Raw genomic sequence first — 15,961 nt, 5'->3', positions numbered from 1 at the left:
GTATCGCCATGACACCTGGAACCTGACCAATATGAACTCGCTACTCTGGAGTGTGGGCGGAGGGAGTCTGAGCTCCTCCCCTGGTCTGTGAAGTAGGTGGGGCAACCAGAATCAACCCCTCCTGAGCCAATGTACCAAACATGCTCATAAATTGTGCTAAGGTCTCCTGAAGTCCGGGTGTAATAGCAGGCGCCTCCGGTACCTGCCCCCCGACTGGAACTACTGGAGGCTCCCCAACTGCTGCTCTGGTAGGTTCCCTAGCTGCGGTACATGCTCCTCGTCGGCCTCTGCCTCTGCCCCTAGCGACATCTGCTCTGGGGGAACCGTTATCAGCAACTGCAGCTCGTGTCCTCACCATCTGTGAGGGAATGGAATGATAAAAGCTTCAAACTTCGAGATCAATAAACTCGCACAATAGGAATGAAGGAAGTGAAACTGTCCTAATAGTTCCGTAGCCTTTCGAAGATAAGTACAGACGTCTCCGTACCAATCCGCAAGACTCTACTAAACTCGCTTATGACTCATAGCACCTATGAACCTAGAACTCTGATACCGACTTGTCACGACCTAATTTTTTCCTCCGTTGGATATCGTGATAGCACCTAGTCTTAGGAACTAGGTAAGCCTAATATTTACTGAATAATAACAATAATTAAATAACATCTAACAATTTCTGAAATAGAAATCTCTATAAAATTTATAATTTCCAAAACCGGTAGTACAAGTCATAAGCTCTATAAAGTTTGCTATAAATTTCTAAATACAACTGTTTGGAAATAGATAAAACAGTGTGAATACAAAATAGGAAGGTAACTCTGAATTCTGTGAACGCAGCAGCAAGTTTACCTTAAGTTTCCACATCAATAATCTGCACAGCTAGCTAATGATCAACTGACTTCGAAATACCTGGATCTGCACAAAAATATGCAGAAGTATAATATGAGTACACCACAGCGGTACCCAGCAAGTATCAAGACTTACCTCAGTGGAGTAGTAATGAGAAACAGTCAAGACACCTACTGGACTAAATATCCTGAACAAGTATAAGTATAGAAACAACATAGTATTATATCTACATAAAGACGACGCGAAGTGGCAATTAATATGGTAAATTTCAGTAAGAAAGGGATACAAAAACTATCAGCGGAACACCATAATAATGACATAGAAAAACGAACGGAAACACAGCCTAAATCCGATGGACACAACTAAAAGAAGGGCAGGTAGAAACTAGATGAAAAACAACCACTTTCACACCAAGTTTTTAGTCAATAAATTCCACGAGGTACCGAACCTCATACTATTCACAACTCATGGGTTCCAATCCCTGAACCCTAACACTTGGCATCTTGTGCCCTCATTACACTTCATAACCGCACTGACGACTCATGTGCCAAATAGATCCATTCTCACATAGAAGGCAAGAAAATAAGGGTGTGAAATTATCAAACATAAAATAATTTGAGTCCAAATATATTACTGTCGTTATACTATTGATTCAAATATATCCCTTTTTCGTTAAATTTGTCCAAAGTGGACATCCAATCATACGTGACACTGACATTTGATGAGGTGGATGCCACATGGCTTGCCACCTTAGCGCCCCTAACCATTGTTTCCCTCCCTTCTATGTTTTTTCTACTACTAAAACTTTCTTCCCCTCCACCACTATTTTCACCATTACCGCTACCATGAAAAATATTGTATTTCAAATTTTAGTCTTTTATATGAATTATGGGCACTGAAGTGGCATGCCATGTGGCATCCACCTTATCAAATGTCAGTGTCACGTAGGATTGGATGTCCACTTTGGATAAACTTAACAGAAGGGGTATATTTGAACCAATAGTATTACAGCAATGATATATTTAGACCCATAATATAACGAAGGGTATATTAAAAAAATTTTCATAGTACATAGGTATATTTGGCCATTTGTCGTTGAAGAAATGGCATGTAGGAAGCAAAGCAAGGATGTGTCCTCTTCTTAGTACTATAGATGCATTCATTTTTTATTAATCACGAAACTAGGCCCCCAATGTTGGGCTGGTTATTAACCCAATCATTTGAATTGGGGGGCGATCCTCCCATTGAACTGACCCTACTCCAAACTGACATAGGTGATCAGGGCGCTTGAGTGAACCATGTCGAAAGAACTCAGCAAAATAATCCCGTAACTTCGGGAGAATGGGTACTCTCATATCGTTTGATTAGGAAAGCGGCACATACCAGGGGGTAGCGACAATTTATTAAAAATACAGGACTCTGCTAAGTGGTAACACATTTATTGAACTCACCCCATCTTGACTCAATCCATCTCAACTCATATAAAGATGCGCCGATCCATGAGTAACTTTACCAAGTTATTTTAGAAATAATTCTTTTTTGTTCGATATGTTATATATGACCATAACAAAAAGAAAAAAAAATCTTATTTAATAATTATAACATTCATAAGAAAATAACATATATTATTTAAAGTTTAATAAAAGTTGGGCGGGTTGGGCTATGATGCAAATTACAGTTCATCTTGACCCAGCTCATTTCAAGCCAAGGAGTTTTTATGCAGGTCATTGACCCGCCCACGTATGCATTCAACTCATTTTGACCCACTAAAATTGGCTCAACCGGCCCATTTGACACCCCCACATGAAATTGATGCTTAATTAATGTTACCTAAAAGATAAACTAGAAAATGATCCTTAATTTATGCTTAAATTATTTTTTTGGGTCTTAGAAGGTACTTAATTATATCAATATATTATATATTATGCAGCCTCGATTTTTACTTCCTATTTGCCCTGCGTAGTTTGATATAGAAATACGAGTAAAATAAAATTACCAAAAAGAGGTATTTTAATGTTCAGATGCCATGAAGTTTAGTTACTCCTCAATCATTAATTGTTTAATATTATGACAAAGTAATATTTTTCTCTTTCATTATTCCAGGAGATAGGGAGCTCATTTGTGGTTTCAATATTTAGGCTATATTCTAACCTAATCAATGGAGCTAAGTTACATGTGAAACATTGGGTTAGAACTCTTAATTTTTCTTAAAGCATAACAAACAATTTATTTCATTCTTGAAACATTACATAGAGAATTAAAGAATCAAATGAATACAAATACACTTGGCAACAAAAATACATGTAATAGGCTTTTGAATGATCAATTTAGGGAGCCGCAGACAGTTCTTATGATCCCATTTTGACCAGTTATGGGACTAATATCTCCCATTCTAATCATAGCAGCAGCAAAATCAGAGGCAAATGCGCGAGGACTGTTACTATATTCAGAAACAATACTATCGGTAGATCCACCACTAAGAAGGACTTGATCTGATTGAAGAAGACCTTTTCTTTGCCTCAAGTTCTTGAAATAATTGTTATCCAATTGATTAGGTGTAACCAAATCAAGTGGAGCTAGGTTTCCATTTTGGTCTTCTTTAGGACATTGACGTCTTCTTGTGCTAGCAAATCCAGCATCAATGTCTGTTCCATTGCCATAAATCCTATCGCGGAAAAGGAAACATTGTGCTTGGCCAATTGAATGTGCTCCTATAATTAGAAAGTTTAAATCATTAGAAGTACTTCTTAATTATTATCTGTACAAGTATATGCATGATAAAAATTCTATATATGTTTAATAATAACTTGATTAATTTTTACCTGATAAAGCAACCATATCCCTTGTGCTAAGGCCTTTGCTTGCAAAGCTAGAAATAAGCCTATTAAGAGGATCAAATGGACCAGGGAGATCAGTTTCAGCAAGTGTATGACTAGCAGTTGTTGAATCTCTTCTTCCGAGTTTCACTGCCCATGTTGGACCTCCAACCTAATTGCAAGTTATTAACATAATGTTGGTTAGTTTGATATACAGTCAGACTTCTTTATAACAACCATTCACTATAAAACCCAAGTTTTCTCTATAACATCCACAAAATATCAGAATAAACATGGCTGTTATAGAAAGATTTGATTATAATGTGAAGAAAATAAAAATCAAACTACGGATACTTACTAGAGTTGATGCATCTCTAGCGGCAACGGCAAGTATATCTGCACATGATACAATTCCTGGACATGTTTTTTCAAGCTCTCTTTTGGCATCTTCTATAATACCATAGCCTCTAGCTGATCCAAGATTTGGCAATGCAGTTTTCTCACTAACAATTGTAGGGGTCTCATCAAGTAAGATAGAAGCATCACAACCCTATAGTTAAAACCACAAGTTAGTACAATTGTAATCAAGTTAATAATTTCAACTTGAAGTAAATAGAGATACATATATACTACTAATTAATGTGTATTTAACCAACCTGAACAAAGCAATCATGGAAATGAAGGCGAATGAGAGATGCAGCCATACGACGTTCACGTGACACTGCTTGTCTAACGCTTGTACGAATGGTGTTGAGAGCATTAGGGCAAGTGCCATCATAGAATGTGGAAGAAAGTTGTGCATGGCATTGCATGCTTGAGAATATAAAGAGAAGAGAAAACATAGCAGCAATGGCTGCAAAAGCGTTGTTTGAAATACTAATCATTTTGAAAATATTGCAATGTATTGGTGATATGATGTCAAGAAACTAAGAATAGAAGCTTATAAATTAGCTTTGTGATTGGAAGCTGTGAAGGTGATAGAAGAGAGAATGTGGCAATGAAATATTTATAGGCAAAAGTAAACACTTAATTTTGAGGCTAGTGGACCACTATTGGCTGCCAATATAATATCCGCGTTATTTCTAGCTTTTGTCTCCTATATAATTTGACTTGTTCTTTGGCTACATAAAATACTATGAAGCTTTCTACTTTTGTTACATTATCTTGTTCAATTTCTAATTACCAATTTAATTAACTTCAACTTATACCTGGTATTTAGCTGAATTATCCGTTGTAGAGCTGGTCTTTGTGGTTAAATCTTTAAGCTATCAGGGTAACAAAGCTAGCCTTTGTGGTTAAATCTTTAAGTTATCAGTGTAACCAATATATTACTTGTTTTTTTTTTTTGGTATAGAGTACGTATCAAGTGCGATTGTTTACAACAAATTTTCATAGTAAAAAAAAACTACAATCACAAAAATAAAAATAAAATAATTTTGTTAATAAACAATTGTGAGTACAATTCTATTTATCCCTTGATTCTTCCGAATTATTCTCCATAATTCGAGGGCTACAACGACGTGTTTCTCGAACTTATGATGATGCAAACTTTCTTGGGATATATTTGATCTCTATGAAAGTCGACCAATATTTCGAATCGATCACGAGGAATAACTTTCTTGATCGCTCCTTCTTGTTCCTTCAATCGAGGGCCAATATGGCGCATCTTTCAAGCAAAGGATTTATGGATCTTCTTAATGCATTTCGAGTTAATCCAGAGGAAGAGCGTCTCTTGATCACTTTAGCGACTTTGAGGAAAATACTATTTAATATATTTAATCTCTTTGCAAGTATTTCATGAATTTATGAAATTTTGAGATAATTTAAGATAAATTTGAAAGAGAAGGTGGAAATAGGAAAATGTCAAAAGGTCAATAGGCCACTACATTACTTGTATTCCATTTTAAGGATTGGGTTAGGTGAAACGGATCCGTACCGTGACAGCTTGACATCCTGACCTTTTCTACCCAAGTGCTTTAAACTTTTTTCTTTTTAACAAGTCTTCAAAAATATGGAAACAATTAATTCTGCTTACATTGAAAATTAACCTAGCTAAAATATGTGAAAAGTTTCTTGTAAATTCAAAAAAACAAATTTTATTTTATTTTAAATATTTCTCGAAACAACCATGTATTCCAATAACATTCCATATACGCTCACTTCTTGAATGATTTTTGAAAAAGTTCTTCAAGATTTAATTTAAGAAATTTATTTAAACACATGAAAACAAGCCCTAGCTCTTTCAATCCTCTTGGCTGCCATTATTGCTTATTCCTAAGTTTGTTTGTTTTTCACGCTAGGAAGCTCCATAAATTAAATGTTTTATTTGGTACGTACTTTAGTGGCTGAATGTCATTTTCCAATATCATTGATTTGGGCACTACGTTGAAAGTCAAAGATCAACAGGCTTTAATATTATAATAATAGAATTACATTCAAACTTTTATAAGATGAAAGAACTAGTGAAACTCCAGCTAGCAAGCACCGCAGAATATTGCGCATGAGTTTAATAAAAAACTCATGTAAGAAATTTCTGCACCGTCAAATCACTTATTAGGTTATTACGATTAAATTTATTAATATGCATTAATTGATAATATGGTAAAAATAATAACAAACTAGTATTAAAGTTCACAGGTTAAAATTAATTGATCATGTAGGGGAAAAAATTATGTCGTTAATATGTGTGCGTGTATATATATATATATACACTTAAATTAATATAAATTATAATAATAATAAAGATTGTTGGTGCTTGTTGGGCTAAAATGACCCAAAGATACATTTAACAATGTGTCGTATACCTCATATGTAGCTCCCAACCTTTTTAACTCCCAATGTGAAACTTTGTTAGCCCAACACAAACTCAGATGACTATCTTTCGGAATAGACTTTACTTTGCTAGCTGGAAAATGAAATCTTCCCTAAAGTTGTATTTTAATGCCATTGATAGTTGATCCTTGACATCTCAATCTCATAATTTTATTCTTTGACTTTCTAGTTTGTTCAGCTTAAAACTCGAATATTAATAATGTATAACTACATATCAGTAAAGTTGAGGAATAAAGACACAAAAAAAAAATACTTGAGATGATATGATATCGTATAATCAAAGAAGTCAAAGCCCGTTTTCTAAAGTACCAGATGCGTATAGAGAAAGGTCATCCCGAGTGAGAACCTCTCGACCCTTCATAGGCTCCTGGTCATGGACCTTGAGATCACGAGGAAGAGGAGGAAGAGGGCGATGTATAGCCAACATAGGATAAAGCGGGGAGCCTCGACGGAAGCTAAAGCGCAAGAGTTGGGGGTCAAGCTGGTGACTATGGGGGCTTGGAGGAATAGTGGGGACGCAAGCGCTATGTGAACTATGATTGCGCAGTGCATTAGAGTAGCCACGAGATAGGTATTAGGGGTCTCAAAGGGTTACTCTGTTGGTCACAAGGGAGACTGGTGGTGGAATGGAGAGGTGCAAGAAAAAGTGGATACCAAGAAAGCAGCATATCTGAAGCTAGTGGAAAGTGTAGACGAGGAGGAGAATAGGGCGAATAGGGAGCATTATAAGTTGACTAAGAAAGAGGCTAAGCTAGCAGTTACCGCTGCCAAGAGTGCAACTTTTAGTCGTCTGTATAAGGAACTCGAGGGTCGAGGTGGGGATAAGAGGTTGTTCAGGCTAGCCAAAGCGCGAGAAAGGAAGGCGCGTGATTTGGACCAAGTGAAGTGCATCAAAGACGAAGAAGGTAGAGTTTTGTTGGATGATGGGCTTATCCGTCGGAGATGGAAGACCTACTTCCATAGTCTCTTGAACAAGGAGGGCGACATCAGCATTGTACTAGGTGATTTGGAACTCTCCGGGAGTCGTTGTGACTTTGGGTATTGTAGGCGGATTAGAGTTGATGAAGTTGAGGGTGCTATGTGTAAGATGAGCAGGGGCAAAGCGATCGGGCCGAATGAAATTCCGGTGGAGTTTTGGAAGAGTGTGGGCAAGGCGAGCTTGGAGTGGCTCACTAGGTTATTTAATATCATCTTTAGAACGAAAAAGATGCCCGAAGAGTGGAGGTGGAGCACGATGGTTTCTGTATACAAGAACAAGGGTAATATCCAAAATTGCAATAATTATCGAGGTATCAAGCTGCTTAGCCATACTATGAAAGTCTGGGAGAGAGTGGTAGAGCTAAGGGTGAGAAGGAGTGTAACTATTTTCGAGAACCAATTTGGGTTTATGCCGGGGCGTTCGACTACAAAAGCCATCCACCTTGTTAGGAAATTGATGGAGCAGTATAGGGAGAGAAAGAAGGACTTGCATATGGTGTTCATCGACTTAGAAAAGGCGTACGATAAAGTTCTGAAAAAGGATTTGTAGAGATGTTTGGAGGCTAGAGGTGTACATGTTGCCTACATTAGGTTGATTAAGGACATGTATGATGGAGTAAAGACTCGATTGAAGACAGTGGGGGGACTCAAACCATTTTCTAGTTATGATGGGGTTGCATCAGGGGTCAGCACTCAGCCCATTTTTGTTTGCTCTGGTGATGGACGTACTGACGTGCCACATCCAAAGGGAGGTGTCGTGGTGTATGCTATTTGCAGATGATATTATATTGATTGACGAGACACGAGACGGTGTGAATGCACAATTAGAGGTGTGGAGGCAGATCCTGGAATCTAAAGGTTTCAAGTTGAGCAGGACCAAGATAGAATACTTGGAGTATAAGTTCAGTGGCGAGACTCTAGGAGGGGAAAGGAAGGTGAGGCTGGACTCGCAGGTCATCCCTAGGAGAGGGAGTTTTAAGTACCTCGGGTCTATTATTCTGGGGGATGGGGAGATTGATGAAGATGTCGCATATTGTATTAGGGCGGGATGGATGAAATGGAGACTCGTTTCCGGTGTTTTGTGTTACAAGAAGGTGCCACCAAAACTTAAAGGTAAGTTCTATAGAGTGGTGGTTAGACCAACGATGTCGTATGGGGCTGAATGTTGGTATTGCTCATGTCCATAAGATGAAAGTAACAGAGATGAGGATGTTGAGATGGATGTGCAGACATACCAGGTTACATAGGATCAGAAATGAGGTTATTCGCGATAAGGTGGGTGTGGCCTCTATTGAGGACAAGATGCGGGAAGAGTGGCTTAGATGGTTTGTTCATGTGAGGAGGAGGAACACAGACGCCCCGATGAGTAGGTGTGAGAGGTTGACATTGCAGGGCCTACAGAGAGGTAGAGGTAGGCCAAAGAAGAGGTGGGGAGAGGTGATTAGGCAAGACATGACCCGGCTTCAGCTGACCGATGACATGACCCTTGATAGGAAGGTTTGGAGGTCGAGAATTATGGTAGTAGAGTAGGTAGTGTAGAGTTTTCTTAACATTAGTATTGGTACGCAGTCTCATTTTTTGTTGGTAGTAGATTTTTATGACTAACCGTTATTTTCTTTCATTGTTGATCACTTTACTGTCTTGTTGTTTTATTCTGCTTTTATATGACTTTTTGATACTATCCCTTTTTTCCTATATTTTCATTAATGTGGTACTTATAATATCCTGAGCCGAGGGTCTATTGAAAACAGCCTCTCTATCCTCACAAGATAAGGGTAAGGTCTGCGTACACATTACCCTCCCAGACCCCACGGTGTGGGATAATACTGGGTATGTTGTTATTGTATAACTACATATCAAATCATGAAAGGCACTACCTCTACCGCTTTCCCAAAATGAAAAAGAATAAAAACAAAAAAGGCAGTAGTGTCAAAGACAATATGACGTATAACAATACCAACCAAAGGGAAAAAGAATTGTAGAAACCTAACCAGAAACTTTATCATAGCATGTATATTTTATATAAATATAAATAAAAGGAGAAAAAAAAAAGAAATCTTTGAAAATCCTATTGGGCAAGAGTTGTTGTTGACTATTTGAATATATAATGTGAGTTCTTTTGAAATAAAATACAGTATCATATGTTGTTTTCTGTTTAACAATTTCAAAGTCCAACCTCTGTAGCGTGGCGTTCTATACAAGGTGTGTTGTTTTGTACTTCAATACCACATAAGAGGGGTGATTTGTGTGGTGTCCAATTTTTCGCGTGCACAGATTATAGAAAGACCTGGTTCTTCTATGTGTTCCTTATACTACTGTAGCAGAATAATAAATACGGAAAGTAAAGAACACAAGTATTCTTACGTGGAAAACACCTTGCTCAAAAGGTGAAAAAACCATGACCTACTACCCAGTAGGAGTTTTTCAATACTTCACTAAATCACTGAGCCAAAAACAGGTCCATGAAGGTGGCAATGTGCCTTCTTTCCTGCATGGGCAGCACAACCTTATTAACAAATTCAAACAACACTTTGTGGGGTGGCTTCATCTCACTTTTGTATACAGCCTTAGGCTAAAGCTCTTCTTTATTGTCAGCAAACTTCCTTGTAATAGCAAGTGATGTGGGGAGGTTTTCTATGCTTGGCCATTTTAATTTTTTGTAGTCATTGTACCCTTCAGCAGGTACTCCCAGAATTTTCCCAACTCCTTGTCATCAAAACTCACAGTCACCCCCTTTACCACACTGGTAACTCTTCCATTTTTTATCTCACAATTTTTCATGAACTCCACAATCTCAGTTCTGGCAAGCTTTCCATCCATCTAAAGGACCATGTCCTTCAAATCCTGCAGTTGTAGTTTTTTTAGCAGCATCATCATGCCTTCCTTCTCCAAGTCCTTGAGGAGTCTACCTTTCAAGATGGTTCTTTTTCCAAACTTAACCATTTTGTCCTTCTCTGCATCAGATTCTTCTTCTTCTCCACTCTCTTGTTCCTCCACTACTTTCACTTTTCTAGACTTCAAGGCACACCTAGTTCTTTTTGCCAAGGTAGAAAGTTCTGCTGACTTTGTTTTTGAAGGAGACTTCTTTTTGGAAGTCTTGATTTTCTTTTCTTTTGGAGTCATAACCTCCACCTCTTCTGACTCCTCTTCATCATGAAGGACCAGGTCCATCTCCTCAATTTCAACGGCCTCAATATGCTCAACTACCTTCTTTTTTCCCTTTGCAACAGCTTTTCTTTTACTTTCTTTCAAGGCCTTCTTAAGTTCAGCCTCACTCTGCTTCTTCTGACTCTTTGTAACTCTTTCTCTTGTGGGAGGAGTCTCTACAATTATAGAAGAGGCAGCATTTCTCTTCTTGTTTTCCCTAGTAGTTCCAGGGATTTTAACTCCTGAACTCTTCTTCCTTTTTAGATTATAGCTGTCAGACACACCTTTCAGTAGATCTTCGAGGGGTTCCTGTACTGATGGAACAGGTTCTTGAACATTCTTTCCCAATCTAACCAACCCCTCAGCAACTTCTCCAGCCCTACTTCCCACCTTTTCTTGTAAACTTTCTTCTTCTCCAGCCCTCCACCTCTGATAAGCTACTCCCTTGAGCTGGAACGTAACAAAAGCAACCTCGCTCGTCTCCACAATACCCATAGTACGAAGAATGCGGTGACAATCCTCCAAGAAACCCTGGACATCATCTGCCGCCAATCCACTGAAGGTAGGAGGGTGGTACTTCTTGTACCTCTCAAGTATAAGTTGTTCCTCCTTAGATGTTGCTGCCCTAACCACAGAATGAACTGGAATCACCGGCTGTATCGCCATGACACCTGGAACCTGACCAATATGAACTCGCTACTCTGGAGTGTGGGCGGAGAGAGTCTGAGCTCCTCCCCTGGTCTGTGAAGTAGGTGGGGCAACCAGAATCAACCCCTCCTGAGCCAATGTACCAAACATGCTCATAAATTGTGCTAAGGTCTCCTGAAGTCCGGGTGTAATAGCAGGCGCCTCCGGTACCTGCCCCCCGACTGGAACTACTGGAGGCTCCCCAACTGCTGCTCTAGTAGGTTCCCTAGCAGCGGTACATGCTCCTCGTCGGCCTCTGCCCCTGCCCCTAGCGGCATCTGCTCTGGGGGCAGCGTTATCAGCAACTGCAGCTCGTGTCCTCACCATCTGTGAGAGAATGGAATGATAAAAGCTTCAAACTTCGAGATTAATAAACTCGCACAATAGGAATGAAGGAAGTGAAACTGTCCTAATAGTTCCGTAGCCTTTCGAAGATAAGTACAGACGTCTCCGTACCAATCCGCAAGACTCTACTAAACTCGCTTATGACTCGTAGCACCTATGAACCTAGAACTCTGATACCGACTTGTCACGACCTAATTTTTTCCTCCGTTGGGTATCGTGATAGCACCTAGTCTTAGGAACTAGGTAAGCCTAATATTTACTGAATAATAACAATAATTAAATAACATCTAACAATTTCTGAAATAGAAATCTCTATAAAATTTACAATTTCCAAAACCGGTAGTACAAGTCATAAGCTCTATAAAGTTTGCTATAAATTTCTAAATATAACTGTTTGGAAATAGGTAAAACAGTATGAATACAAAATAGGAAGGTAACTCTGAATTCTGTGAACGCAGCAGCAAGTTTACCTTAAGTTTCCACATCAACAATCCGCACAGCTAGCTAATGATCAACTGACTTCGAAATACCTGGATCTGCACAAAAATATGCAGAAGTGTAATATGAGTACACCACAGCGGTACCCAGCAAGTATCAAGACTTACCTCAGTGGAGTAGTAACGAGAAACAGTCAAGACACCTACTGGACTAAATATCCTGAACAAGTATAAGTATAGAAACAACATAGTATTATATCTACATAAAGACTACGCGAAGTGGCAATTAATATGGTAAATTTTAGTAAGAAAGGGATACAAAAACTATCAGCGGAACACCATAATAATGACATAGAAAAACGAACGGAAACACAGCCTAAATCCGATGGACACAACTAAAAGAAGGGCAGGTAGAAACTAGATGAAAAACAACCACTTTCACACCAAGTTTTTAGTCAATAAATTCCACGAGGTACCGAACCTCATACTATTCACAACTCACGGGTCTCAATACCTGAACCCTAACATTTGACATCCCGTGCCCTCATTACACTTCATAACCACACTGACGACTCATGTGCCAAATAGATCCATTCTCACATAGAAGGCAAGAAAACAAGGGTGTGAAATTATCAAACATAAAATAATTTGAGTCCAAATATATTACTGTCGTTATACTATTGATTCAAATATATCCCTTTTTCGTTAAATTTGTCCAAAGTGGACATCCAATAATACGTGACACTGACATTTGATGAGGTGGATGCCACATGGCTTGCCACCTTAGCGCCCCTAACCATTGTTTCCCTCCCTTCTATGTTTTTTCTACTACTAAAACTTTCTTCCCCTCCACCACTATTTTCACCATTACCGCTACCATGAAAAATATTGTATTTCAAATTTTAGTCTTTTATATGAATTATGGGCACTGAAGTGGCATGCCATGTGGCATCCACCTTATCAAATGTCAGTGTCACGTAGGATTGGATGTCCACTTTGGATAAACTTAACAGAAGGGGTATATTTGAACCAATAGTATTACAGCAATGATATATTTAGACCCATAATATAACGAAGGGTATATTAAAAAAATTTTCATAGTACATAGGTATATTTGGCCATTTGTCGTTGAAGAAATGGCATGTAGGAAGCAAAGCAAGGATGTGTCCTCTTCTTAGTACTATAGATGCATTCATTTTTTATTAATCACGAAACTAGGCCCCCAATGTTGGGCTGGTTATTAACCCAATCATTCGAATTGGGGGGCGATCCTCCCATTGAACTGACCCTACTCCAAACTGACATAGGTGATCAGGGCGCTTGAGTGAACCATGTCGAAAGAACTCAGCAAAATAATCCCGTAACTTCGGGAGAATGGGTGCTCTCATATCGTTTGATTAGGAAAGCGGCACATACCAGGGGGTAGCGATAGTTTATTAAAAATACAGGACTCTGCTAAGTGGTAACACATTTATTGAACTCACCCCATCTTGACTCAATCCATCTCAACTCATATAAAGATGCGCCGATCCATGAGTAACTTTACCAAGTTATTTTAGAAATAATTCTTTTTTGTTCGATATGTTATATATGACCATAACAAAAAGAAAAAAAAATCTTATTTAATAATTATAACATTCATAAGAAAATAACATATATTATTTAAAGTTTAATAAAAGTTGGGCGGGTTGGGCTATGATGCAAATTACAGTTCATCTTGACCCAGCTCATTTCAAGCCAAGGAGTTTTTATGCAGGTCATTGACCCACCCACGTATGCATTCAACTCATTTTGACCCACTAAAATTGGCTCAACCGGCCCATTTGACACCCCCACATGAAATTGATGCTTAATTAATGTTACCTAAAAGATAAACTAGAAAATGATCCTTAATTTATGCTTAAATTATTTTTTTGGGTCTTAGAAGGTACTTAATTATATCAATATATTATATATTATGCAGCCTCGATTTTTACTTCCTATTTGCCCTGCGTAGTTTGATATAGAAATACGAGTAAAATAAAATTACCAAAAAGAGGTATTTTAATGTTCAGATGCCATGAAGTTTAGTTACTCCTCAATCATTAATTGTTTAATATTATGACAAAGTAATATTTTTCTCTTTCATTATTCCAGGAGATAGGGAGCTCATTTGTGGTTTCAATATTTAGGCTATATTCTAACCTAATCAATGGAGCTAAGTTACATGTGAAACATTGGGTTAGAACTCTTAATTTTCTTAAAGCATAACAAACAATTTATTTCATTCTTGAAACATTACATAGAGAATTAAAGAATCAAATGAATACAAATACATTTGGCAACAAAAATACATGTAATAGGCTTTTGAATGATCAATTTAGGGAGCCGCAGACAGTTCTTATGATCCCATTTTGACCAGTTATGGGACTAATATCTCCCATTCTAATCATAGCAGCAGCAAAATCAGAGGCAAATGCGCGAGGACTGTTACTATATTCAGAAACAATACTATCGGTAGATCCACCACTAAGAAGGACTTGATCTGATTGAAGAAGACCTTTTCTTTGCCTCAAGTTCTTGAAATAATTGTTATCCAATTGATTAGGTGTAACCAAATCAAGTGGAGCTAGGTTTCCATTTTGGTCTTCTTTAGGACATTGACGTCTTCTTGTGCTAGCAAATCCAGCATCAATGTCTGTTCCATTGCCATAAATCCTATCGCGGAAAAGGAAACATTGTGCTTGGCCAATTGAATGTGCTCCTATAATTAGAAAGTTTAAATCATTAGAAGTACTTCTTAATTATTATCTGTACAAGTATATGCATGATAAAAATTCTATATATGTTTAATAATAACTTGATTAATTTTTACCTGATAAAGCAACCATATCCCTTGTGCTAAGGCCTTTGCTTGCAAAGCTAGAAATAAGCCTATTAAGAGGATCAAATGGACCAGGGAGATCAGTTTCAGCAAGTGTATGACTAGCAGTTGTTGAATCTCTTCTTCCGAGTTTCACTGCCCATGTTGGACCTCCAACCTAATTGCAAGTTATTAACATAATGTTGGTTAGTTTGATATACAGTCAGACTTCTTTATAACAACCATTCACTATAAAACCCAAGTTTTCTCTATAACATTCACAAAATATCAGAATAAACATGGCTGTTATAGAAAGATTTGATTATAATGTGAAGAAAATAAAAATCAAACTACGGATACTTACTAGAGTTGATGCATCTCTAGCGGCAACGGCAAGTATATCTGCACATGATACAATTCCTGGACATGTTTTTTCAAGCTCTCTTTTGGCATCTTCTATAATACCATAGCCTCTAGCTGATCCAAGATTTGGCAATGCAGTTTTCTCACTAACAATTGTAGGGGTCTCATCAAGTAAGATAGAAGCATCACAACCCTATAGTTAAAACCACAAGTTAGTACAATTGTAATCAAGTTAATAATTTCAACTTGAAGTAAATAGAGATACATATATACTACTAATTAATGTGTATTTAACCAACCTGAACAAAGCAATCATGGAAATGAAGGCGAATGAGAGATGCAGCCATACGACGTTCACGTGACACTGCTTGTCTAACGCTTGTACGAATGGTGTTGAGAGCATTAGGGCAAGTGCCATCATAGAATGTGGAAGAAAGTTGTGCATGGCATTGCATGCTTGAGAATATAAAGAGAAGAGAAAACATAGCAGCAATGGCTGCAAAAGCGTTGTTTGAAATACTAATCATTTTGAAAATATTGCAATGTATTGGTGATATGATGTCAAGAAACTAAGAATAGAAGCTTATAAATTAGCTTTGTGATTGGAAGCTGTGAAGGTGATAGAAGAGAGAATGTGGCAATGAAATATTTATAGGCAAAAGTAAACA

The 15,961-nt window shown here is 37.9% G+C and overlaps 2 protein-coding genes across 2 annotated transcripts; both read right to left on the bottom strand.

The window, feature by feature from the left end:
• Positions 1-3,029: 3,029 nt before the first annotated feature.
• On the bottom strand, positions 3,030-4,665 carry LOC142177493 (lignin-forming anionic peroxidase-like). Its single transcript, XM_075246405.1, has 4 exons — positions 4,319-4,665; positions 4,021-4,212; positions 3,669-3,834; positions 3,030-3,557 (listed from the first exon to the last, which is right to left on the bottom strand). Exons 1-4 carry the CDS (start codon positions 4,544-4,546, stop codon positions 3,169-3,171), a joined length of 975 nt encoding a protein of 324 aa, XP_075102506.1. The 5' UTR covers positions 4,547-4,665; the 3' UTR covers positions 3,030-3,168.
• A 9,655-nt stretch (positions 4,666-14,320) lies between these two features.
• Positions 14,321-15,937, bottom strand: LOC142177492 (lignin-forming anionic peroxidase-like). Its single transcript, XM_075246397.1, has 4 exons — positions 15,593-15,937; positions 15,295-15,486; positions 14,943-15,108; positions 14,321-14,831 (listed from the first exon to the last, which is right to left on the bottom strand). Exons 1-4 carry the CDS (start codon positions 15,818-15,820, stop codon positions 14,443-14,445), a joined length of 975 nt encoding a protein of 324 aa, XP_075102498.1. The 5' UTR covers positions 15,821-15,937; the 3' UTR covers positions 14,321-14,442.
• Positions 15,938-15,961: the final 24 nt, after the last annotated feature.

This window comes from Nicotiana tabacum, chromosome 23, assembly GCF_000715075.1.
Source record: "Nicotiana tabacum cultivar K326 chromosome 23, ASM71507v2, whole genome shotgun sequence".
Classification (NCBI taxonomy): Eukaryota; Viridiplantae; Streptophyta; class Magnoliopsida; order Solanales; family Solanaceae; genus Nicotiana; species Nicotiana tabacum.
Note: the sequence above shows the minus strand (reverse complement) of the source record. Positions and strands in the feature narration are given on the sequence as shown.